The sequence below is a fragment of the Staurois parvus genome, unplaced genomic scaffold (genome assembly GCF_062004578.1).
Source record: "Staurois parvus isolate SC_StPar_1 unplaced genomic scaffold, SC_StPar_1.0 ptg000556l, whole genome shotgun sequence".
Taxonomy (NCBI): Eukaryota; Metazoa; Chordata; class Amphibia; order Anura; family Ranidae; genus Staurois; species Staurois parvus.
The window spans coordinates 1,140,784-1,168,431 of NW_028318352.1; the positions used below are offsets into that span (position 1 = coordinate 1,140,784).

Here is a 27,648-nt window from a genome sequence, read left to right on the forward strand (position 1 = left end):
ATCATTTTGGTTACACAACTAGAGCTTTCTTTTGGTGGTATTTAATCACCACTGTGCTTTTTTTCTTTTTGCTAAATTAACAAAAAAAGAACAAAATTAAAAAAAAACAAAAAGCTTTTCTTCATTTCTGTTATAAAATTTTGCAAATAAATCTTTTTCATAACTTTAGGCCAATATATATTCTTCTGCATTTCCTTGGTGAAAATAACCCAAATCAGTATTTATTATTAAGCCTGTAGGAAAGTTATAGAGTCTACAAACTATGGTATATATCTGAAAATTAATCAATCCTGAAGTATTGACAATTTAATTTTTTGAGGCCCAAAAATGTCAGGATAGTACAGATATTACCCTTTTTGCAAAGTAGACAGTCTGAGGTATTTAGTAAGAGGCATGGTGAGTTTATTTGTAAGTTGTAATTTTTTGTCTTAATTTTTTGGAAGCTGAAGAATTCAACACAATTTTTTTTTTCAATATACTGTCACCAATGCAGTACAGTGTCACCATATAACTGGTGTGGCGGTGATCAGGGACACTGACTGGTGACAGTAAGGGGGGAAAAAATATTTTTTTTTTTGTTTTTTTATTATTTATTACAGGTACTTATATAGCACGCCATCAATTTACGCAGAATTTTACATATATTGAACAATCACTTCGGTCCCTAAACTTTAAATGGCGTAAAATCTAAATTCCCTAACTTACATTCATACATACACATACTAGGGCCAATTTAGACAGGATCTAATTAACCTACCAGCATATCTTTGGAGTGTGGGAGGAAACTGGAGGACCCGGAGGAAACCCACGCAAGCACAGGGAGAAAATGCAAACTCTAGGCAGGTAGTGCTGTGGTTGGAATTCAAACCAACGACCCTAGTACTGACAGGCGGAGGTGCTAATCATTTAGCCACGGTGCTGCTTTTACATTTTTTTTTCTTTCTTTTTCTTTCATAACACGGTGTGACCAGAGTAATATAATGTTACCATAGTAACATTGTACTACTCGGTGGAAGTGATCAGTATTTATGATTGCTTACAGCAAAGAATTGCTTTGCTATAAGCAAGATTTTAACCGAATGAAATAAATTAATTCAGGGTTTTTTGTTGTGATTAGCAGTGATTGACCACAGTTAATCGCATGACACAGATGGGCTGTGATTGGCCCAGTCTGTACATGTCATCACTGTGACCAATCACAGCTAGTACCACAATTGTATACAATGGATAGGATGAAAGGAAGCCATCCATTGTTTACAATTTTCATGTGATCTACTGTGATTGGTCACAGCGGTCACATGGTATTGGTAACGAGTCGCTACACAGATCTGTGATCTACTGTCTCTGAGGTACACAGCCAGTGACAGATCTCGCCACAGCACAGCCCTATGGATCGACAGGAGGCCTGCTCGGCCGTCATTTTGCTATTGGCTGGGCGAGAACAGGTTAAGTGGATCTAAATCCTGGAAGGCAGAGGCGGGCTTTCAAATCATCTGATTACTGTGACTGGCAGCCATACTGGTCACATGATTGGAAAGCTCCTGGTCACAAGTATGCATCAGGAGCTTTCCAGTACCCATTGGTTACTGTGCTGGGAGAACATAGAGCACAGTAAAGTGTTTACAAATAGATGCATATATGCGGCTGCTCAGCGTTAAAGGTCCACCTGACGAGAGGCCGCATATATCCGCCAGGTCAACGAGAACTGATTAAAGGACGGTTAGTCCCACGCATTTCCTGGTGGCCACTCACAACTGTGGTCTTGTGTATCCTACAACAAACACACACAGGCGGAAATAATCTTATTAATAATACTGTGTTGCCTAGGATTTCTGACGCCTTCGATCTTCAAAAACACTTCATAAATGTACATATACTCTTACAGGTAGTGTATAGTACTTGCACACCATATGCACAACCTGTGAAGCTTATTTGTACAGCACACTGTATGCAGACTTACCGGGTTGCTCGTTCAGAAAGTTTGACCTCCAACTGATGGCCATCCACTGTGCAATGCTGTTGAAAAGAAAATGCACATGGTTATAGGTTCACCTCAGAGATTTTCCTTGTGTTCTAACAATCCTATTATTTATTATCCATCTACATATAATGCACCAAACTGCTCCCATGATTTTTGCAATTCAAATAAAGTGGTTTTCAAGGCAATTGAAAACATATGCTAAATTGTTGAAATATAAAATGATCTGACACAAGTTGTCCTCTTCTTTCAGTTTAACCATTAGTTTCTCGTTATTTGCTTTGACTATCCATTATTCACAAAAACCACACTGATGTAACTTTTCCACTGAACAAAACTCTAGCAAAAGAGCAAGATTATGGTATTATGAAGGGGAAAAAAATTTAAATTTTGGCTAAAACACAAGGAAACTAAAAAGCAATCCATGTATCAAAATAAATAGAAGAAACAGTCAGGTCCATAAATATTGGGACATCGACACAATTCTAACATTTTTGGCTCTATACACCACCACAATGGATTTGAAATGAAACAAACAAGATGTGCTTTAACTGCAGACTGTCAGCTTTAATTTGAGAGTATTTACATCCAAATCAGGTGAACGGTGTAGGAATTACAACAGTTTGCATATGTGCTTCCCACTTGTTAAGGAACCAAAAACAATGGGACAGAATAATAATCATAAATCAAACTTTCACTTTTTAATACTTGGTTGCAAATCCTTTGCAGTCAATTACAGCCTGAAGTCTGGAACGCATAGACATCACCAGACGCTGGGTTTCATCCCTGGTGATGCTCTGCCAGGCCTCTACTGCAACTGTCTTCAGTTCCTGCTTGTTCTTGGGGCATTTTCCCTTCAGTTTTGTCTTCAGCAAGTGAAATGCATGCTCAATCGGATTCAGGTCAGGTGATTGACTTGGCCATTGCATAACATTCCACTTCTTTCCCTTAAAAAACTCTTTGGTTGCTTTTGCAGTATGCTTTGGGTCATTGTCCATCTGCACTGTGAAGCGGCGTCCAATGAGTTCTGAAGCATTTGGCTGAATATGAGCAGATAATATTGCACGAAACACTTCAGAATTCATCCTGCTGCTTTTGTCAGCAGTCACATCATCAATAAATACAAGAGAACCAGTTCCATTGGCAGCCGTACATGCCCACGCCATGACACTACCACCACCATGCTTCACTGATGAGGTGGTATGCTTAGGATCATGAGCAGTTCCTTTCCTTCTCCATACTCTTCTCTTCCCATCACTCTGGTACAAGTTGATCTTGGTCTCATCTATCCATAGGATGTTGTTCCAGAACTGTGAAGGCTTTTTTAGATGTCGTTTGGCAAACTCTAATCTGGCCTTCCTGTTTTTGAGGCTCACCAATGGTTTATATCTTGTGGTGAACCCTCTGTATTCACTCTGGTTAAGTCTTCTCTTGATTGTTGACTTTGACACACATACACCTACCTCCTGGAGAGTGTTCTTGATCTGGCCAACTGTTGTGAAGGGTGTTTTCTTCACCAGGGAAAGAATTCTTCAGTCATCCACCACAGTTGTTTTTCGTGGTCTTCCGATTCTTTTGGTGTTTCTGAGCTCACCGGTGCGTTCCTTCTTTTTAAGAATGTTCCAAACAGTTGTTTTGGCCACGACTAATGTTTTTGCTATCTCTCTGATGGGTTTGTTTTGTTTTTTCAGCCTAGTGATGGCTTGCTTCACTGATAGTGACAGCTCTTTGGATCTCATCTTGAGAGTTGACAGCAACAGATTCCAAATGCAAATAGCACACTTGAAATGAACTCTGGACCTTTTATCTGCTCATTGTAATTGGGATAATGAGGGAATAACACACACCTGGCCATGGAACAGCCGAGAAGCCAATTGTCCCATTACTTTTGGTCCCCTAACAAGTGGGAGGCACAAATGCAAACTGTTGTAATTCCTACACCGTTCACCTGATTTGGATGTAAATACCCTCAAATTAAAGCTGACAGTCTGCAGTTCAAGCACATCTTGTTAGTTTCATTTCAAATCCATTGTGGTGGTGTATAGAGCCAAAAATGTTAGAATTGTGTCGATGTCCCAATATTTATGGACCTGACTGTATATACACTACTTCACATATTTGCACTTATTAAGATCTGTTTACATTTTCAACAACCAGTGATGTCAGGCCCATACTTAGATAATTTTTCCAGCAACTACATTATTCATCATATATAGGTCCTGTTCACATAACCTTCTCAATCCCCTTCAGTCTGCATTTCACCCACAAACACTTCACAAAAAACTGCTCTCCTAAAACTCACAAACAACTTACTAACAGCTAAAACCAATGGTCACTATTCCGTACTCTTACTCTTGGACCTCTCCACTGCTTTTGACATAGTTGACCACCCCCTCCTCCTCAAAAAACTATTTGTTTGGTCTCTGTGACTGTATTCTCCTTTGGTTTGAATCTTACCTATCTCATCGCACCTTCAGTGTCACTTACAACTCTGCTTCCTCCTCTCCTACTCCTCTTACTGTCAGGGTTCTGTCCTTGGACCTCTCCTATTTTCGATCTACACTTCATCCTTAGGCCAGCTGATAGCTTCCCATGGCTTACAATATTATTTCTATGCTGATAACACTCAAATCTATCTCTGTAATCCTCAGCTCACCCCATCAGTTTCCACACGTATCACCGATTTACTACCAGACATATCAGACTGCGTGTCACACCACTTCCTAAAACTCGATCTATCCAAAACTGAGCTCATAATATTTCCTCCACCACGTGCCTCTTGCCCTGAATTCTCGGTTAGGATCAATAGCACCACTATCAACCCACCCCTGCATGCGAGGGTGCTAGGGGTAACCCAGGATTCTGAACTATCCCTTACAGGCCCACATCCAATCCTTGTCCAAATGATGCCAGCTCAGCCTCCGCAACATCTCCAAAATACGCCACTTTTTAACCAATGATACCATAAAGCTCCTAATTCACTCCCTGGTTATCTCTCGCCTCAACTACTGCAACTCCCTCCTCATTGTTTTATCCTCATTGGCTTGCCTTAACATAGGCTATCCCCTCTCCAGTCCATCATGAATACTGCTGCCAGGCTCATCCAACTTACCAGCCGTTCAGTGTCTGCTACCCCTCTCTGCCAATCCCTCCACTGGCTTCCACACACCCAACGAATAAAACCACTTACAAAGCCATCCACAACTCTGCCCCAAGCTACACCACCAACCAATCTGCTCTCTTAGGTCCTCCCAAGACCTTCTGCTCTCTAGTTCCCATGTCACCTCCTCCCATGCTCACCTCCAGGACTTCTCCTGAGCTTCTTCCATCCTATTGAACTCCCTACCCCAATCAAACTCCCTAGCTGCTATCTCCTAATTTATCCACCTTTAGACGATCCAAGACAATCCCTGAAAACCTCTCTCTCTTTAAAGAAGCCTATCCTGCTTCTAACTAGTAAACTGCCTTTTTTTCCTCCATCAGCTCATCCCCCCACAGCTATTACCATTTGTATCACTCAACCCTTCCTCCCAGATTGTAAGCTCTAACAAGCAGGGCCCTCTGTTTCCTCTTGTAACAAATTGTATTGTAACTGTAATTTCTACCTTCATTTTGTAAAGCGCTGCGCAAACTGTTGGCGCTATATAAATCCTGTATAATAATAATATAATAACAATACATGTGAACAATTATCGGCCAGTTATTGACTCTAGAGGAGCAATCTAAAAATGCCTATGAGTCTTGAGGTGTGGCATCCTTAAATTGCTTATGCTTTTTACACTATAGAGGCATAGTTAAAAGAATTAAAAAAGACCTACTTGCAACTGTCGCAGGGCTTTTTGGGCTTGTTCTGGCTTCTTATATTCCACAAAACCAAAGCCCATAGATAGAAGTATACCTGTAAGAAATGAAACACCTTAAAATAACAGAGTGAATAAAAAACAAAACACTTGTCATAATAGCACAAGCCAAATAGAAGAAATCCTTTTAAAATTACATTATCTGAATAGTTTCCAATATACTAAACTACACTTTAGTTAAGGTAATTCATTTAGAGAACAGAAGACTAACAAATTGAGCATTCTTCAAAAGAGGGCAGACCACTAACACTGTAGTTAACCTCTTGCCGCCCACACAACGCATATATGCAGTGGAAAAGAGGGTGGGTTTTAATGCCCACAGGCCGCAAATATGCGTTTATGGGCAGCAGAGCTTTCTATGTTGAGAGTGTGCTCACTGCATGCTCCCAGCATAGTGACCAAGCTGTCAAAGACAGCTACCAGTCTCTACTAATTAGTGGTAACCAACAGGACCAGCTCCTGACCATGTCATCACAGTGGTCACGTGATCACATTTGCACTTTTCAAAGAAAAAAAAAATCTTCTAGAAATTAGCTTTTTAGTCAATAGGGATATATTCATACCAGCCGCTGAGTTACAGTGCAGCTGCTGGTGTGCAGCGGATCGACACATTTTCTTTTCTTAAACAAACTTTATTGCAATGTCACACAGACATCGCATAAAGTTCAACTGCCAGGCCATATGGTCAGAGGTGATGGACTGCACTGCACTACACTGGAAAAAGGTACTGCTCACAGTGGTATGAACAGTGCAGATGAGGAGACAAGGTATTTTTCCTCGTCATGAGGTGGGACTGAGCTCGAATAGTTGGATTTTAGGGGGAGCCCATTTGTTTTTAAAACTTTTGGTGTGGAGTCCCCCTTAAATCCATACCAGAATCAAAGGGCCTGGTAAGGATTGTGGAGGACCCCCTACGTTGCCTTATTTTTTACTGTTGGGGTGCCTTGCTTACATATTGCTGTCAGCTGGGAATCCCCTCTGACAGCAGCAATGACTCACTGCTTGTTAAGGACCCAGAGGGTGCCAGCTCCTTAACAACCAGCTATTAGTGCAAAGATCATCACAAATTTGTATACGAACATATCATTTAAAAGAATAGTGCATGCTGTATTTGAGTAGCGGTTTTTCTTTAACCCCTTCACGCCTAAAGGTAAAACAAATCTTAACGTCTAAACACAATTTTGCAACTTAGATATGTGTTAGTAAAACTGTACATATCATCACACTACTTTGTACATTCAAGTGAATTATATCTTGTTTTTTTCAGGACAAATTGGGCTTTTATTTGGTGGTAAATGGATATCTCCTGATTTTTTTTTATTATCAAAGGAAAACTGGCCCAAAATAGTAGCTGCATGTTTCTTGTTATTACCATAACCTACTCCAAAGAACAACCCAAAATAAAATTTCCAATTTTTGTTTCTTTTTTTTTTTTTTTTTTACCTAAAAAACACACTGACACTGATACCAATTAAAAAAAAAAAAATCCTGACCTTGACCCAAACACTAATCCTGGCAAGGAACTAGACCAAAGCTTGATCTAAGTATTTTTACTTTTTTAAATATCTATTTTTTTTAAACAGTTTTTTTTTCCTCTATGCAAGGAGAGAGAGATACAATAAATCTCTCTCCTCCATTCAGAGAGAAAAAAAAACAAGGGGGGCGGGGCTTCACAGTGACTGATCACTGTGATAGCCAATCAGAGGCTATCACAGCAATCATGTGACCTGGAATCGGGAGTCCCGGGTCTCGATTGCTAAAACGGGACCCAGGGCTCTCAGTGACACCCAGGTGTTTGTGCTGGGAGTGCGCTGTGCTCGTAACACAAAGGTATGCAAATATGCGGCCCCATGGACAAAAGCCCAGTTCTGTGAGGCGGCATATTTGTGTTACGTTGGTGTGAAGGGGTTAATAAATTGATAAAGTTTTAGGAAAATACACCATGATCCATTTTACCTCTATTTTTGGTGCAGCATGTAAGTTTTAGTGAATTGAGTCCCCAGTGAGATTCAACAGACCAATTTACCCAGATTACCAAATGTCTGGGTAACATTCCACAGAATCATTCACTCAGGTTAAAATCTGGCCACAATTCAACAGATTAACACACCAAGATGACCAAAAGCCCAAGTAATGTTCCAACGTTTAAAGAGTCACCCACCCAGACTACCAAAAGTTAATTTAACATCCCATGAACCCATTCACCAAAATCACCAAAAGGTTTGGATGATATCCTACAGATCCATTACCAAAAGACCAGGTAACATTTCACAGACTCATTTACTCAGATTACAATCCACATATCACCGAAGGCCCAGTCAACAATTCATGGACTACTTCACCCAAACTGGCAAAAGCCTGGCTGCCCACCAAAGTCAACTCACCTTGTTTGTCTTTCTTTTTTGAAATGCTACAAGATTTCACAGCTCCAATTTTCGAAAAGACCTAAGAAGAAAAATACTAGGTTACAATTACTTATTTATAGCAGGAATACATAAATCTAGTTTAAAAAAAGTGTGTCTAAAATGCTCTATAAAAAAAAATAACCATTCTCTAAAACCTTTTTCAAGCAAAAACAAGAAACGGCACATCTCTTACCTCTCTAAGTGTTTCCTCGCTGGTGTTAAAATTTAGGTTTTTAATAAATAATGTACAGCCAAGAAGCGTTTCTTCCTCCTCAGATTCACTCTGTCTGTCAGTCTGAGCTTCTTCATGTCCTGGGATAATGTTATCTACAAAAAATACCTACAGTTGTGACCAAAATTATTCAACCCCCAATGCTGTAAAGGGGTTTAGGGACTATAGTGTACATTTGGAATTGTATTCAGAATCAAATCCTACAAGGACGTTGTAACTACCCAAATGCAACTAAAATGACATCAATTGTTTATGTAATACAGTAGTAAATGGTTCTTATGTGGTTTCTTCATTGCCACAATTATTCAACCCCTTAAAGACTACCACTCTGAAGAACAGAGGTTCATACAGGTGCTTTCCATCAGGTATTGAAAACACCTGTGGATGTCACCGAGCAGCAATCAAGCATAATAAGCACCAATTAGGCAGCTTTAAAATGACTGTGATACTCAGCTCCTTCTAGACATTTACTGGTGTGGTTACAAACATGGTGAAGGCAAGAGAATGGTCCAGGAAGACAAGAGAAGAGGTGATTTCTCTTCACAGGAAGGGCAATGGCTATAAGAAGATTGCAAAGATGTTAAACATACCAAGAGACACCTTAGGAAGCATCATTCGCAAATTCAAGGCAAAGGGCACTGTTGAAACGCTACCTGGTCGTGGCAGAAAGAAGATGCTGACTTCGACTGCTGTGCGCTACCTGAAGCGTAGAGTGGAGAGAAGTCCCCGTGTGACTGCTGAGGAACTGAGAAAAGATTTGTCAGATGTGGGTACAGAAGTTTCAGCCCAGACAATAAGACGCACACTGCGTAATGAAGGCCTCCGTGCCAGAACTCCCAGGCGTACCCCCTTGCTGTCTCCAAAGAATAAGAAGAGTCGACTGCAGTATGCCAAAAGCCATGTGGACAAACCACAAAAGTTGTGGGATAGTGTTCTGTGGACTGATGAAACAAAATTAGAACTGTTTGGGCCCATGGATCAACGCTATGTTTGGAGGAGGAAGAACAAGGCCTATGATGAAAAGAACACCTTGCCTACTGTGAAGCATGGTGGAGGGTCAATCATGCTTTGGGGCTGTTTTGCTTCTGCAGGTACAGGGAAGCTTCAGCGTGTGCAAGGTACCATGAATTCTCTTCAGTACCAGGAGATATTGGATGGAAACGTGATGCAGTCCGTCACACACCTGAGGCTTGGGAGACGTTGGACCTTTCAACAGGACAATGATCCCAAGCATACCTCCAAGTCCACTAGAGCATGGTTGCAGAGGAAAGGCTGGAACATTTTGGAGTGGCCATCGCAGTCACCAGACTTAAATCCGATTGAGAACCTCTGGTGGGACTTAAAGAAAGCAGTTGCAGTGCGCAAGCCTAAGAATGTGACTGAACTGGAGGCCTTTGCCCATGAAGAATGGGCGAAGATACCCGTAGATCGCTGCAAGACACTTGTGTCAAGCTATGCTTCACGTTTAAAAGCTGTTATAACTGTAAAAGGATGCTGTACTAAGTACTAAGATTGAATGTCACTTGGGGGTTGAATAAAACTGATAATGCTGTGAGCACAGAAAAGACATTTGTGGTTATTTCATTATAACTGTTATGTTATATTTGTCTGACCTACAAGTGCCTCTTTAATGTAAATGTAAGCAAGATGACTGAATGATCAAAAGCAATGTCAAACTGGCCAAAACACTCAATTTCAGTGGGGGTTGAATAATTTTGGTCACAACTGTATATTGTAAGGGTCTGTATGTACATGTGCTAGTGTGAAATAGGATTCTGTACTCACTGTAAATCCTTTACTTGGAATCTATTGAGGGACACCACAAGTCTCGGTTCTGGTTATACTGTTACCTATAGGAGGATTTAACACTGACAAACAAAAAAGTGGAAGCCAAACTAGGATAACCCTTTCCACTACCAGCATGCATCAGATTATTAGCAAAGCAGTACCAAGAGCATGATTATAAAAACACAGGGTGGGGCCTGTGTTCCTCAATGGACGCCAAGAAAAGGATTTTATGATGAATACAAAAATCCCATTTTCTTTCTCATCCATTCAGTGTGCAACACAGCAAACACTAATGGGCCCAAAGCTGGCATCAGATGAGGAAAAAATGTTCACTTGGCAGATTAAAGAAAAATGTGTGAATAGAAGATCAGGTGGAAGTATTGCAAATTTGGGAAACATATGCTATGAGGCCCAAGAAGCACTCAAAGATCTAGTAAAATGCATCTTGAGAGGAAAGGGTGGATCCCAGCTTTGAGACCAAAAACCTGGATAATGGTCTGCCTGATCCAGCTACAGGTGCAATCAGAGACCAGTACATCCTTATGAGCTATATCTGGAACTAAATAAAGGGAATCAGTCTTCCAGAAAGACGCAGTGGCTGATAGACAGACTGTTAAGGCTGGAACCATGACCAGACAATGTAGGGACATTTCCTTCAGGTAAACTGGAGCTAGACACAGGGATGGGACTTGGTTGAGGTAAAAAGTGGAAACTTAGGCAGGAAGTCCTTAGGACCATCTCCCCCAATGCCAAAGCAGAAAAGCTTTCTCGCAGGATAAGACCACCAGGGTTGAGAGGTGATGGCTACAAGAAACAACACCTGTTTAGTGAAAGTGAAGAGAGGAATGGTCTTTATGGGGTTCAAACAGAGTTTTTGAAGAGAACCAGATTCAGAACCCATGAAGTCACAGGGGAATGGACTAGGGGAGCTATATGGGAGGCACCCTGTACAATCAAAGACTGAGAAACCAACGACCTCTGAAACAGAATAGAAAGTTCAGAAACCTTACCCTTGATAGTGCAGACAGTCAAATACTGATCCAGATACAGCTGCAATAATTTGTTCCCATCCAGAAACCTCTGGGTTGGAAGCGCAGAGATTCACACCAAGTAGGTATGTCTTCAATGCCCAAATGATAGAACTTGCAAGAAATAGACTTCCTAGCGTTTATCATCATAGGAATCACAGACTTAGAGATGTTCCTGTTTCTCAAAACCAGGGCATCATCAGCCTTGTAATTAAAGTGAGGGACTGTGAAGCAGGATGGCAAATCCCTCTATGGCAATGAATATGCTGACTATTCAGCAGAGCCATGGAGCGTTTGCCTAGAATGGTTGCTGTACCCTATCCACCTGGGCCGGTGTTAAGGAATGAGGAACACAGTCAATCTTGTGAAGGAAATTAGGGAAAAGTTTCAGGAAAGGAAAGGCCTATATCAGGTTGTACAGATCTCATGGAGCCACAAGAACATCCAAGGTTTCCGAAAGAGGATCCCTGTACCTGGAAACAAACTTGTCAAGTTTGTTGTTAAACCTGGAGACCAGGAGGTCCATATCTGGCATTTCCTACCAGCAATAGAGGTCCTGGAACACCTCCAGGTGTATGAACTGCCGGTCGAGAAGTCTGTATGTCCATTGTCTACACCTGGAATTTAAACAGCTAACAAGACTGGAACGTGATGATCTGCCCAGGACAGAATCTGCTCTAAATCTCCTGCTGCAGGAAGACTTCTGCTTTCTTCCTGATGTACACCACCATTGTGATGTTGTCTGGCTGAACTGGGATCAGATGACCTTCAAACAGGATGGCCTAATGCTGCACAGGCAGCTAAATTGCCCAAAGTTCCAGGAGGTTGATCGGATGAAGAAACTCTTAGGATAACAAACTTCCCTGCACTGACAGGGTGCCCTGGACTCCTCCCAACCACACAGACTAGCATCTGCCGTGAGGATCCTTCAAAAGACAATAAGAAAAGACTTCCCTCCATCGCTAAATTCCTGAGCCCCAAAGCCAGACAGATCCTCTTCCTTGATGACAGATGAATTGTTCTGTCCAAAGACTAGATCAACACTTCCTACGACAAAAGAATACTGCATAATAGAAGTCGGAGACGAGAAATGGAGGCGGGGGCAGAAACCTCTGGGTTGGAAGCGCAGAGATTCACACCAAGTAGGTATGTCTTCAATGCCCAAATGATAGACTTCCTAGCGTTTATCATCATAGGAATCACAGACTTAGAGATGTTCCTGTTTCTCAAAACCAGGGCATCATCAGCCTTGTAATTAAAGTGAGGGACTGTGAAGCAGGATGGCAAATCCCTCTATGGCAATGAATATGCTGACTATTCAGCAGAGCCATGGAGCGTTTGCCTAGAATGGTTGCTGTACCCTATCCACCTGGGCCGGTGTTAAGGAATGAGGAACACAGTCAATCTTGTGAAGGAAATTAGGGAAAAGTTTCAGGAAAGGAAAGGCCTATATCAGGTTGTACAGATCCCATGGAGCCACAAGAACATCCAAGGTTTCCGAAAGAGGATCCCTGTACCTGGAAACAAACTTGTCAAGTTTGTTGTTAAACCTGGAGACCAGGAGGTCCATATCTGGCATTTCCTACCAGCAATAGAGGTCCTGGAACACCTCCAGGTGTATGAACTGCCGGTCGAGAAGTCTGTATGCCCATTGTCTACACCTGGAATTTAAACAGCTAACAAGACTGGAACGTGATGATCTGCCCAGGACAGAATCTGCTCTAAATCTCCTGCTGCAGGAAGACTTCTGCTTTCTTCCTGATGTACACCACCATTGTGATGTTGTCTGGCTGAACTGGGATCAGATGACCTTCAAACAGGATGGCCTAATGCTGCACAGGCAGCTAAATTGCCCAAAGTTCCAGGAGGTTGATCGGATGAAGAAACTCTTAGGATAACAAACTTCCCTGCACTGACAGGGTGCCCTGGACTCCTCCCAACCACACAGACTAGCATCTGCCGTGAGGATCCTTCAAAAGACAATAAGAAAAGACTTCCCTCCATCGCTAAATTCCTGAGCCCCAAAGCCAGACAGATCCTCTTCCTTGATGACAGATGAATTGTTCTGTCCAAAGACTAGATCAACACTTCCTACGACAAGAGAATACTGCATAATAGAAGTCGGAGACGAGAAATGGAGGCGGGGGCAGGGAGTGATACTACAGGTTGTTGTCCTGGCATACCACCTCCTGCACCCAGGCATCTGAGAAGCAAGCTGTCCAATTGTCCACAAAGGTTAATAAAAATTTATAAAGAAAGGCTTGTCCAAGGATTTAGCAGACTTTGGACACCAAGATTTAAGTGGATCGAGAGGCTCAATGTTGAGCTCAAGTGAGTGGAGAAATGACGGATGTTTCTTGTCAGATAGATATAGGGGTTTCTTCAACTGAGAAAGATGGGTGCCCTTGCTACTAGGAGAATCCTTGATGTCAGGAGATGGTCAGAAGAGATGCTGTCCCTTGAAAACCATGCATATCAAATATTTTTTTTTGCACAAAGGTTTCACAGTAAAGCCATATAGCAAAAGTGCCCTTTGCATTTGCAGTGACGTGACACATGATAGAAATGAGACAGAGGGTTTAAGCAAACCATCACAGCTGATGTTTAATGTTATGGTCATCTGCTCTAAGCATTCTATAAGAGAAATCAACAGTAACAAACAAACAGTTAGATCTCCCTTAAGGAATTTTGATCAGTCAGACAGGGTTTGACAAAGTAAAGTCACAGCCAGAATCAGATAAATGGCAGGACTGGACACTGCCAGATCCACAATATTGGTAGACCACTAATGTATAAAACCTTCACAAAATATACAGAAGGCTAATAAGCACTTAGGGGGAGCAAATCACTTATCAGGATGCTTCCAGTCTCCATAGAAAAATAGCTGAAAAAGCTGTTGCAAAGGGAAAACCTTACAGCCTTAGGAGTTTAAAGCAATCCAAAACTGGACACAGCATTGGTAGAAGCAACAGGCTGAACCTCTAAATTCAGAGTAGTGTGCTCTGCATCAACAAGTGATAAAATGCTCTTCTACACTTTGGAAGTATTAGTAGTGAACTGTAACTCCTCAGGAGTAAGCTCTGTGGCTAATGGCTTGCATGCCACAAAGACATGTTTAAATCTAAAATGGAGTCTGCAGAAGGGAATATAGGAGAACGCTTGTGGCCTCTACTGTCAGAGTCAGTAAATCATGCCAAAGCCTTGATGACCATGACCATGATGGAGAGGGGAGTGGATCCAGCCACACCTGACAGAGCCAAAGATGACTCCAAGGAGAGACAAGATCGTAACAGCAGAGGAAAACATAATTCTAGGCTGCAGACATTGGCACAGTCAGTAAGCACACTGCAAGCAGGCCAAGAGACATTAGTAGAAAGTAAGTTGGGGGAACTGTGGTACAGCGGGACTGTCTCGTCTGTGTCTGAAATCACGCATGTTGCCACCGCCTAGTAGTAAAGCAACATATAGACTTAGAGTTAGAGGCAAGACCTCAGGTACTCACAAAACCCACACAGCTTTTAGCAGATGAGGGTTGGATGGCCATAGGTGACAAAAGTCCCTGTAGGCGGGAAGCAAAAACCAAAGACTGAATTTCCACGTGGCCCTTTGCAAGCAGAAGCAGCAGTGGGAAGACGCTTCCTCAGTGCAGTTTGGCAGGAAAGAGAAAAGAGTGCGTAACACCATCTAGCAGGTTACGTCAGCGCTCAGTCCTGTTAACCCCCTTGCATCCAGCAGGTTAAATCAGTGCTCAGTCCTGTTAACCCCGTCCACATCAAAAGCAGAGGGAACAAAAATGCTCAGTAACTGAGGTAGCTCCCAATGCTCAGAGCTCGACTGACCTACTCACTTAGCTTGTTTTCATGGACAGAGCATGCACTGAGGCAATACCAGCAGCTCTGGACCTTAAAAAGCACTCTGCAGATAACTTTTACCAAAACAGAGCCTGGAAAGAGTCCTATGTGGAAACTAGTGCCTGAAGGTCACTTTCAAGCTGTCCCCATAACTTTTAGTCCAGTGGAGTCCAGATGTGGTACTCCAAAATGCCAAACTGAGGATGCAAGCACTAAGATCAGCAACTGAAAAGACAAAAGTTTTATCAGAGATGCAGAGAAGATTCTTGATCATAGAAAAGAAAGTACAAAAAAGTGGTAGCAAAAAAATAAGTTTGTCTTTAACACAGTAGAGATGCAGAAAAGACACTCGTCCTCCAAGGACGCTAACAAAAGACTGGAAAGCTGTCAGGTTGGGAAGTTAACTTGGACTGGCCTAGAGTTTTTTCATTTGCCAGTGTCCAATCCCCTTGTAGGAAACAGCATAACCCAAAATTTAAAGGTTTCCTGTTTGCCTCAATGGATTAGAAAGAAAGATACAGTGCCATAATAAAGAAAGTCTGTCACCATCCTAATTTACTTTAAATAACTACCTTTCTCACTGCCAGAGTCTCCAATTTTCTTTCTTGGAGGTACAGCTGCGTAAGAATTTTCTGCATTCAACACCTTTGGAATATATGGTCCCCCCTGTACTCTCTGGTTTCATCCGCTGACACCTATGTCTCTACATGACATAGTAATGATGCAAGGGGTCAGCGGATGGAATGTGCAGGAAGTATCAAAAGCTTTTTACTGCAGGCAGCTTTCTTTTTCAGTTTTATATAGGTGGTGATACGGGACCATTTCAAGTCCAGACACTTTTACCCCCTTCCTGTCCAGGCCAATTTTCAGCTTTCAGCGCTATCACACTTTGAATGACAATTACGCAGTTATGCAACACTGTACCCATATGAATTGTTTAGCATTTTTTTGAGACAGATAAAGCTTTATTTTGGTGGTATTTATTCACCACTGGGGTTTTTATTTTTTTGGCTATATAAATGAAAATGTCCAAAAATTTGGAAAAAAAAGTGTTTTTCTTATAAAATTTTGCAAATAAATATTTCATCATAAATCTTGCCCAAGATTTATTCAGTTATCTTTTTAGAAAAAAAAATAACCCAAATTAGTTTATAACCAAAAATTATTATGTTTTTTTTTTAATTTACATTATTATGGTTTTTTTTTTTTGTTCTACATACTGTCACCCTAGCAGTACAGTGTCACCATGGTGATACTGTACTACTTTTGGGGGGTGAGGAAGATTTTTTTTTTTTTTTTTTTTACACTGATTGCTTTTACACCCATAAAGGCTGTAAAAGCAATCATTTCTCCTTCTCTCTGGCTGCATTCTTGCAGCCATTGAGAACTACTGTGTGAGCTGTGATTGGTCACAGCTTGTCACATGGTACAAGGCTGTTGTGAATAGCCTTGTACCATGTGACCTCTGTGATCATTCACAGATTTCACACGTAGTAAGCAATGATGTCAGAAGTGACATCTTGCTTACTACTCTGCATTCGATCACTGATTGGCCCAGGGAGCACGCACAGTCCAAAATGGCGGGTGCCATTTATGAACGGCAACCCACCCCTGGACTGCCACCGTCCGGCCGTTTATATACAGCGGCCGGACGGCAAGTGGTTAAAGGAATTTATAGGAGTCCAGACAAGATGTAGAATAAAAATGCAGCTTTACTGGAATTTTCCATTTAAATGCTGTAAGGATAACAAAGCTAGCACATTCATCCTCTGTCTTCTCACCTTTTTCTTCTTTTGCAGGCTTGTCCTCATTTACCAGTTCAGTTTTCTTTCCTGTAGGTGGGGTGTTAAACACATTCATAGGAGCCCATTCCAGGTACAGAGGCACATGCTGAAACTGGTATTAAAAAGGCAGTGCTGAAGTCAGCATGCAATGACACAAAGTGGAGAAACAAAAGCACAACAATGCACAATTCATCAATTTGATGAAAAAAAATATTCCAAGTATTATAAAGCAAAGTAAATTAAATAGCCAAGAAAAGTAAAGTAGTATAATATGATGAAGATTTTGTGCTTATTTATCAACATACACAATCTTCTTGCTGTGATTTTCATGGCGTAGTACATGTTTCTACACATTTAAAAAAAAGTTAAACTGTTACATGATTCCCAGGTAAATAAATCAATTAGATTTCTGAGGGTTGTGTCATATTTTTCACACAAGTCTTTAAGCAGAGATCAATGGACCAATTTTACTGGAAATTCTGAAGTTTGAAAAAAATAAGGCAGTCAGCCAGACCTATCAGGTATTAGCATGTCATCTGCACACAGGGATATTGGTTCCTTCAATTTTGAGGCCTGAACTGTTGTCAATGTTTTGTAAGTTAGTAAGGTAGTTCCACAAAGCCAGGCTTAGATAAATCTTCCCAGAACAGAAGATCAAAATGTTAGGAACCAGAAACAACGTGGCTTTGCTCTTAAAGCCTGTGTACGTAGGAGGGTCTGGTCACTATATTTAAACGGATGGCAGGCATATGTGGACATACAGTGGACACAGGCCTGCTTGGGTGAATTGCTAAAAAGGCTTACAGGCAAAGTAGCATGATGCAGTGGAGTATTTTGTTTGATCACCACAGACAACTTAAAATAATTTTTAAAAAGCTGTTGATGCATTTAAGGAGTGTGTTATTGTCACAAACTGGCCTGTACAGAATAGGAACTACAGTACATCTTTATATGTACAGTCATGGCCAAAAACGTTGGCACTCCTGCATTTGTCAGATATTGCACCACTTTGCCCAGAAAACTCTTGCAATTACAAATGTTTAGGTATTCCCGTGTTTATTTCTTTTGATTGTATTGGTATGACACAAAAAAGTGGAGAAACAAAAATCCAAATCTGACATGCAAAACCCCAAAAATGGACTGAACAAAATTATTGGCGCCCTAAATTTAATATTTGTTAGCACACCCCTTGTAAAAAATAACTGAAATCAATCGCTTTCTGTAACCATCAATGAGTTTTTCACACCTCTCTACTTGAATTTTGGACCTCTGTTCTTTTGCCAACTGCTCCAGGTCTCTAAGATTTGAATGATTCCTTTTCCCAACTGCTGTTTTGAGATTTCTCCACAGATGTTCTATAGGATTGAGATCTGGACTCATTACTAGTCAGTTCAGTATTCTCCAGTGCTTTGTTTGAAACCATTTCTGGGTGCTTTTTGACGTGTGCTTTGGGTCACTGCCCTGCTGTAAGACCCATGACTTCTGACAGAGACCAAACTTTCTGACACTGGGCCCTACATTGCACCCCAGAATTCTTTGGAAACCTTCAGATTTCATAATGCCATCCACACAGTCAAGACATCCAGTGCCTGAAGCAGCAAAGCAACCCCAAAACATCATGGAACCTCCAACATGTTTGACTGTAGAGACTGTATTCTTTTCTTTAAAGACCTCATTTCTTTTTCTGAAAACAGAAGAATGATGGGCTTTAACAAAAATCTGTAATTTTGCGTAGTCTGTCCACAGCATTCTCCCAAAAGGATTTTGGCTTCCTCAGGTAAGTTTTGACAAACTCCAATCTGGCTTTTTTATGTCTCTGTGTCAGCAGTGGAGTCCTCCTGGGTCTCCTACCATAGCGTCCATTTTCATTCAGATGGCGACATATAGTACAAGCTGCAAGTGTACAATCCAAACGCATACGTTCTTGCGTTAAAAATGGTTGTGTGTGTGTGTGTATATAAGTGGGTGTTGCAGCGACAGTCGGCTGGAACCGAACAGAATCAGCCAGGGAGAATGTCACCAGCAGACCAAGGATCACCAATATGGGTCCAAAAGTTTTAATGAACGATCACATAGTTACAACAAGGCAGTGTTTTGATGTCTCACAAGACCCTTTCATCAGGCATGATGAAGGGGTCCTGTGAGACTCCGAAACGTTGCCTTGCTGTAACTATGTGATCGTTCATTAAAACTTTTGGACCCATATTGGTGATCCTTGGTGTGCTGGTGACATTCTCCCTTTTATAGTACGAGCTTACGTCAATATTCTCCATTTTAACTGATTGCCGGTGTGATTTCTATATTGTCAGCATCTGTTAACTTAAACAGGTGAGTTTAGTTACAAACTACAGGAGCATCACAAACTTGGAACACAATTATTTCTTACAATTCTGAGAAGGTGTCAATAGTTTTGCCCAGTCCATTTTTGGGGTTTTAGGTGGAATGTGTCAGATTTGGTTTTTTGTTTCTCCACTTTTTTGTGTCATATCAAAACAAACAAAAGAAATAAACATGGATTGCCTAAACATTTGTAATTGCAACAATTTGCAGGGACAAAGTGGTGCAATATCTGACAAAAAAGCAGGGGGTGCCAATATTTTTGGCCATGATTGTAGCTTGAAGTAAGTTTAAAGATGTTAGGCAACTTGAATGCTCCTTACTTTTCCTTGATTTCACAGAATGTTTTTGAGCAGCAGCCTTCCTGCAGTTATGTTACATTTAACCTTCTTCCTTCATACTATGATGCCTCAATTTTAAGTCTCTCCTGATATGGCCCATGCCATATTATAGTACTATGAACCATCCTTTGCAACGGATTAGTTGAAGCTAAGGTAATACGTGACTTGCTGTGTTGAGTTAAAGAATGGCAGCCAGCGAGACACTTGTATAGTGCATGAGATCCAAAGACTTGCAATCCAGGTTGGGGGTACGGTATGACAGGACATTCTGGTCACCTGAAATACACTATATTGCCAAAAGCATTGGGACACTCTTCCAAGAAATCATTGGATTCAGGTGTTCCAATCACCTCCATGGCCATAACTGTATAAAATCAAGCACCTAGGCATGCAGACTGCTTCTACTAACATTTATGAAAGAATGGGTCGCTCTCAGGAGCTTAGTGAATTCAAGCGTGGTACTGTGAGAGGTTGCCACCTGTGCAATATCCCATCCGTGAAATTTCCTTGCTACTAAATATTCCACGGTCAACTGTTAGTGGTATTATAGCTGGGAACTGGGAAACAGCAGAAACTGGGAACAGCAGAAAGTCAGCCACGAAATAGTAGGCCACGTAAAATACCAGAGTGGGGACAGCGCATGAAGTCGTCAACTGTCTGCAGAGACAATAGCTAAAGACCTTGAAACATTGTGTGGCCTTCAGATTAGTGCAACAACGGTGCATAGAGAGCTTCATGGAATGAGTTTCTATGGCCGAGCAGCTGCATCCAAGCCTTACATCACCAAGTGCAATGTAAAGCGTCGGACGCAGTGGAGTAATGCCGCTACTGGACTCTAGAGCAGTGGAAAAGTGTTCTCTGAAGTGACTAATCATGCTTCTCTGTCTGTAAATCCAGTGGACATGTCTGAGTTTGGTGGTTACCAGTGAAGGGGGCTCTTAAGCGTTGGCATACCAAGACATTTTGGACAATTTCATGCTCCCAACTTTGTGGGAACAGTTTGGGGATGGCCCCTTCCTGTTTAAACATGTCTGCGCACCAGTGCACAATACAAGATCCATAAAGACAAGGATGAGTGAGTTTGGGGTGGAGGAACTTGACTGGCCTGCACAGAGCCCTGACCTCAACCCGACAGAACACCTTTGGGATGAATTAGAGCGGAGACTGCGAACCAGGCCTTCTCCTCTGACATCAGTGCCTGACCCCACAAATGTGCTTCTGGAAGAATGGTCAAACATTCCCATAGACACACTCCTAAACCTTGTAGACAGCCTTACCAGAAGAGTTGAAGCTGTTATAGCTACATAGGGTGAGCCAACTCAATATTGAGCTCTACAGACTAAGACTGGGATGCCATTAAAGTTCATGTGCGTGTAAAGGCGGGCTTTCCAATAATTTTGGCTATATAGTGTATGTCTAGTCCTGCACTAAAGAGTCTGCTGATAACGGAAATGACAAGTGCAGAAATTTTTTTGGATGGGAAATTATCTAGTTGTCAGGGTGAATAACAGTTGTTCATCCTTATCCTGGCATTAAAAGAGAAGTATAGCCAAAGCTTTTTTAGCTATACTTTTATGAATCACAGGAGTGCAGTTAGTTCTGCACTTCTGTAACGCGTCTTCAGCCGACAGTGGGCTAAAGCCCACTGTCAGCTGACGTCACAGAGCTGGTGCAGGCTCTGAAAAGATTCCAACAATATGGTTGGGATCCACCCAGAACCGGCACCTGACTCAGATCCTCAGCAATCAACAGAGAGCCAGAGCCAGCCTCTACCACCCTCTGGACAGCCCAGTGGTCCAGTGAGCGCTGAGGGGGCAAAGCAGAGAGCCAGAGACTGACAGTCCCAGCTCTCTGCTCAGAGCAGAGGGGGAGAACTGAGTGATCACAGTATTTGATCACTCAGTTCTCTGTGCAGAGCTGGAGGAGGACAAAGGTAGCACTGGGTCAATGCTGCATCCACCTAGGTGAGTATAATGATTTTTTTTTTATTTATACAGCCCATACTTCTTTTAAGTTGCAAATGATAGGATTACTATCTAACCTGTCCCACTCTCAGCAAGCCACAATTTTTTTACAAGAAATAAAAGGAGCTAATATTAACAAATATAAGGGCTGGATCTGTACCTTTTAAAATAAAGAAGAGGATTTTACAGGGAAGACAAAAATCCTTTTTTTAAAATTTAATTAAAAGCCAACTCAGGGACATAATAAAACATGCCAAGAAAAGGCTTAAAGAAACTCTGGGAGCAATCAAAACAGGCACCAGAATAGGCCTGAACATCCACTTAACAAGGGTGTAAGCAGAAGACCAGATGGCCACCTTTCGAATCTTAGGGTACTCAAAGCCAAACACTGCTTTAATCTGACTGCTAAAGTACGAGAATTCATCACACAGAGATATTCCTGGGATGGAAGCTGCTGGCTTCTCAGCAGGAGAAATAAGCTTTCCAAATATGATACACTTTTAAGAAAGTCCATTTCTTAGCCTTTAAGAACAGATGGATTAACAAGTCTGATGGGCTCATAAACTTCCAAAGACAAGCCATTAAAGGCAGCGAACAAGAAGCAATAAGGACCACCGAAATGCCATCAATCTTTATCATGGTCAGGTGACCTTGATAGAGGTCAAGTGTTAAAGGAACAACAGAATTTCCATGAGCTTGAGATCATTTTATGTGCCGAGCTTCCTCCAGTGACCAGGTCCCCTACCCAACAGGCTGGCATTGGTTATGAGTAAGATAGGACTTTCCCGATACCAGAGCTAGACTGGAGATCCACCATGCCAAGGCAAGTCTGGTCTTTCTGGTTGGGCGCATGAGACAATCCACAGACTGGCCTTCTTTGTCCCTTGCTGCCAAAATGGAAAGCTGCAACAGTCTGGAGTGAAACTAGCAATAAGTGCCTCGAAGGACGGCACCATAGGGCCTAAAACTCTAATTTCAAAATGAATGGTTGGGTGCTTCTTGGACTGTAAAGTCTGACCATAGGAGCAGAGTGACTGAACTGTATACAAGATTAGGCCCAGATACTCCAGGCAATACACTGGATCCCGCGCTTATTTCTGAAGATTTAAAATCTATCAGACCCTCTGTAGGTTCCACACTGTCCAGCTGACATTGGCAGACAGAACCAGAGCCAATTGTTATCAGGAGATTGATATCCCACAATTGAGATGCCCTGAGAGTGAAGGAAAGCGAGAAGAGAGAATAGGGGATAGCACCTTGATGAAAAGCAGAGGTGCAGTGGACAGGCCAAAGGGAAGGACAACAAACTAATAATTCTGTGTGCCTATAGTAAAATGCGGGTAGCGTTGATGTGCCGGGATAGGGATGTGCAAATAACATCCTTTATGTCTGCAGATGCCAGGAAATCATCCTGGTGAATTCAATGAGAAAATGTAAACCCAGTAAGTGGTGAAGTTCCTCTTGGGAACTGTGAATAGGTATGAATCTAAGTCTTTAAAACTTTTTTAATCTGCGACAAAAGTTATGACCCTTTGAGAGAGATGTTGCATGAGAACAGCATGAAAAATTGCTCATCTTTGCAACCATAGGGGTTGAAAGCTTGCTGACAGGTGTTTTTGCTTACATCTTCTTTGGCAAGAGAGTCCTCCCCCCAAATCCATGACTTCCTTAATATATATATCTTCAAGGATTCTCCATAAAGACATCCCCCTTCAAAGGGCATCTGCCATCTGCAGATACTTCTTTCAAGGAAGCTCCACAAGCGAACATTTGAGCCACAGGAACCTCCCCGCGTGTACTGAAAAAACTATGGGTATACCCAGCTTAAGAGCTAGTGAACAGAGAAGGTAGTTGCAAGCCTAGGCATTTTATGTGGAGCAAGGCTGTTGATCTTGGACCAGGTGGACACATGCACAAAAGCAGTCGCACACACATGGTGTTAGTAGCATGGAGTCTTGCAGCCTGGGAGAAACTGAGCAGGCATACCTTAACACTAGGCGATGTGTAAGTGATTTTTATAGCTTTTGTTTTTGTCTTTTAGTAAATTGGTTGCACTATGATATTCTCTTTCATCCTCTCGTATTCAAAAGACAGCTAAAGACTTTATTAGTTTAAGATTTGAAATGAACACTTTATGAGCTCATCTGAACTGCTTACTATTACTGCACAGGATCTGCACTTTGAATTGAATTGCTGTATTGAAAGAGTTATACAAGGAATTTTATCGCACCTAATGTTTTGTACCCTTTATACGTTGAACATTTTATGAACTCATCCGATCAGCCTATTGCTATTGGTGCACAGAATTTGGACTTTGAACTGGATTGCTGCACTGAAAGAGTTGTACTCCTTACGGAGTTTGACATGGCTTTTCTTTTAATTTAATATCTATGCACTTATCTAGGCAATGCTTTGGTAAATTCTTGCATAGATTTATCTGTGTCCCATTAGAGTACCAAGAGCCAGATGCTGGTTTAGACCAAACTGGAGCAAGGCCAAGATGTGAGGAATATGCCTGAGTGTTGAGGTGCCTGCTTTCATACCATCCAAAATATGCCTTCCAAGTGCAAAGGTAGATCGTACAAGAAGTCGATTTTCTCAGTTTAAGCAAGGATGGAATGACAGAAATCAGTAATGTCCCTATTATTTAGGATTCCCAGAGCCTGAATATGTCCGTATACCAAGTACTCCTGGGGTCAACATGAGGTGACAAAATCATTGAAATATGTTTCCATGCTACCTTGCGAGGCAACCCCCACAAAGGCCAGGGAATCCCTGGATCTGGTCTTAAACATGTCCAGTTTCTTGTTAAATCTGGAGGCCATGAAGTACACATCTGGTGTTCCCAACTTCTGACAGAACATCAGAAAGATCTCGGGGTGAAAGGACCACTCCCCCGAGTACAGGGGTTGGTAACTCAGAAAGTCCACCTGCCAATTTTCAATTCCAGATATGTAATTGGCTAAGAGTGTTGATCCTGATTCTCCGCTCAGGTGAGAATCAGATTTGCCACCTTCAGAGCTGCCTGACTTCTGGTTCCCCTTGGTGGTTTAAGTGGGCAACAGCTGTCGCATTATCCAACTGTACTCTTACTAGGTGACTGCGCAGGAGAGGGGTTCAATGTGGGACAGTCAGTCTTAAGGCTCTCTGTTCAAGAATACTGATGAGGAGTATTGACTCCTGTGGTGACCAGCTGCCCTGGACAGCTAGGCAATTGTAGTTTCTACCCTAGCCTAGTAGGTCAGCATTTGTGGATGCTACCTCCAAGGGAGAGGGGAGGAATGGTTTCCTATTTCCAGCGTCGAGCAGGAAATCCACCATGCCAGGAACACTTTTGCCTGGCTGCATAGAAGTAGTAGGCAATGCAGAGGAGCATCTGCTTGTCCCAAATCCTGAGAATTTTGAGCTATAAGGGTCTGGAGTGGATCTGAGTAAAGGGAGCCACCTCAAAAGGAGGCCACCATGATGCTCAGAACTCTCAGGAAAAAGAGTTGAAGGATGCCTAGGTGATCTGAGAGTGACAGTTGGACCTCAGAGCAGAATTATATTCCTGGGGAAGGAAAATCTTGGCTGAGCTGTGTCTAGAAATAGTTTCAGGTGCTCTAGACAGTGGGATGCCTGGAACATAGACTTTTTGAAGTTGACCACCTATCTGAAAGTTTGGAGGAGCCAACTGTTATTTGACCATAGGAAGACTAGGCAGTGGGCTGAGGGGTCTTTCAGCAGAAAATCTTCTAGGTATCCTGTGACATGGATGTCCTGAGATCTTAACAGGGCCAAAAGCAGAGAAAACCCCTTTGTGAAGAATCTTGGTACAGGAAAGAGCCCAAAGTAGGAGGGAGGGTGACAAATTAAAAGTGTTGGTATTACACAGTAAAGCGTAGCAAGCATTGGTATGTGAGAAAGATGGGAAAGTGAGGATAGGCATCTTGGATGTTCACGGATGCCAGGAATTCCCAATTTGAGAGAAGGGATGAAAGATATTGCAGACTCCATACAAAGTTTGTGGACATGCAGATATCTGTTCAGGTATTTAAAATTAAAAATGTGGGTAAACAGAACTATTTTGAAGGCTCTTCCGGGGGAGGGGCGTGAGCAGAGAGGTGTGTGGTGGCTGCTTCTCGGAGGGACCCAGCGGAGGAGAGGAGGAGTCAGGTGACCAGGCGTAGAACCTGGAAGCCTGAGAGCTGAACGCTGGCGAGAGCAGCATGGACCATCTCTGCCCCATCCTTAAATGGGCCATTAGTGTGGCCCCCTGAGTAGGGCAGCAGATCTCCTGCCGGAAAGCGGAGCCTGGAGTGATGACAGCGGCAGTGAGTGGCACGGGAGGAGTGCGTTACGGAGCCATCACAGGATGCTGACTGTCAACCCAGGGACCTCTCTTACACAAAGGAGGATCCAGCAGCTGATGAATAACCAATGTGAATAATATACAGGATTGGGTGAGCGGCAGCGGGAGGCGGTAAATCCCCAAATCTGAATATCCGATTACCTGTATGTTACAACGGACGCTGAGGGAACCAAGGATACAATATTAGTGTTTGGGGGCCCCAGAAGAAGTGGATGAGACAGTGTACTCAGGACTTCAGCTAAAAAGGGAAACCTGTATTTAGCCCCAAAACCCCCCCCCCCCGTACACTTTGAGAACATGAAGAGCAGATCCGTTAAGGGAGAGGGAGCGAAAATTCCTCAGCCGAACTTAAATACAAGTACAGTAAAAAAGTACATGCCTTTACAGGAGAAAAGTCCAGAGGAATTAAACCAAGAAAGATTCGGAGAGGAAAATTATACTGAAGGTATACTGAAGGTCTTTCGAGGTATCGGACAGAAATCGGCTGAAAGAAATCTCAAAACCTGAAAGTGAAAGAGGAAAAAAAAGTATAGAGGAGCAAGAAGTAAGGCTACAAATGCCCACAAAAGCAGAAATTGCATATATGTTCGTAAAATTAGAAAACTCAAAAAAAAGTGAAATGGCGGTCTTACACCACGAAGTGGGACAAGTTCTATCACGAGTAGAGGAAACAGAAGGGAAACTGGAGAAACAAATACAAGTAATTTCTAAATTAGAAGAGCAAGTAGAGGCAATGAAAAGAGAACAGAGACTGCTATCCTATAAATTAGAAGATCGGGAAAACAGGGAGAGAAGAAATAACTTAAGGATCAGAGGTTTACCAGAAATGTCTCAAGGAGAAGATCTAAGGGACACTATGAGAAGATTGTTTAACCCAAAATTGGGGGTGGGGGGGAGGGATGAATAGGGGGTGGGGGGGGAGGGATGAATAGGGGGTGGGGGGGGAAAGGGAATAAAGGGTTGGTCTTCTAGTTCTAAAAATTAGTTCTCTTTCACCCCTACAAAGGCTGTTTATAGGAAAGCAGTTAAACAAGATGAAGGAATATGGTTAACTTTATGACATATAATGTAAAAGGATTAAATACTCCAACAACAAGACATAAGGTACTGAGGGAAATACACCAACGATCTATTGAGGTGGTGTTTCTTCAAGAGACACATATATTCCAGGATTCAAATAATAAGCTATACTCTATATATTTACCAACCTGGTACTATGCGGATTCCCCAATAAGAAGGGCAAAGAGAGTGGCAATAGGGCTCAGACAAAATGTAAAATTAATTCTAGACGAAAAGCAGGTAGACCCAGAAGGCCGATATTTATTATAGAGAGGAATATTGCAGGCAAGAGAGTGTACACTAGCAAATATTTATTGCCCTAATAAAAACCAGATTATATATTTGTTTGGAATATTAGCAAAACCTATGGACTTCAAAAAGGGGTAGTGTGATTGTGGCAGGGGATTTTAACTTTGGCATAGATCCAGAGATGGATGCCTCATTGTGTGTACGGAGAGGAGATAGGAGTCTAAAGAACATCAAAAAAAAGTTATATCAATGCCAGCTGATGGATGCTTGGAGGGTTAAACACCCAAAAGAAAGACTATACCTTCTTCTCGGCGGCACATAGGATGTATTCAAGATTGGATTATATATTGATTGAACATAGACTCTTGTGGGTTTATTTACTAAAGCTGGAGAGTGCAAAATCAGGTTCACTTCTGCATAA

General features: G+C 42.1%; 1 protein-coding gene across 1 annotated transcript in view; it reads right to left on the reverse strand.

The window, feature by feature from the left end:
* RBM19 (RNA binding motif protein 19) overlaps positions 1 to 27,648 on the reverse strand; it is a 109,768-nt gene that overhangs the window by 31,962 nt on the left and 50,158 nt on the right. Inside the window, exons 16-20 of the mRNA XM_089691232.1 lie at positions 16,924 to 17,038; positions 8,437 to 8,570; positions 8,223 to 8,283; positions 5,797 to 5,876; positions 1,961 to 2,016 (exon numbers count right to left, since the gene is read on the reverse strand). Of these exons, the coding sequence (XP_089547358.1) occupies positions 1,961 to 2,016; positions 5,797 to 5,876; positions 8,223 to 8,283; positions 8,437 to 8,570; positions 16,924 to 17,038 (446 nt within the window). The remainder of the gene's footprint in view (positions 1 to 1,960; positions 2,017 to 5,796; positions 5,877 to 8,222; positions 8,284 to 8,436; positions 8,571 to 16,923; positions 17,039 to 27,648) is intronic.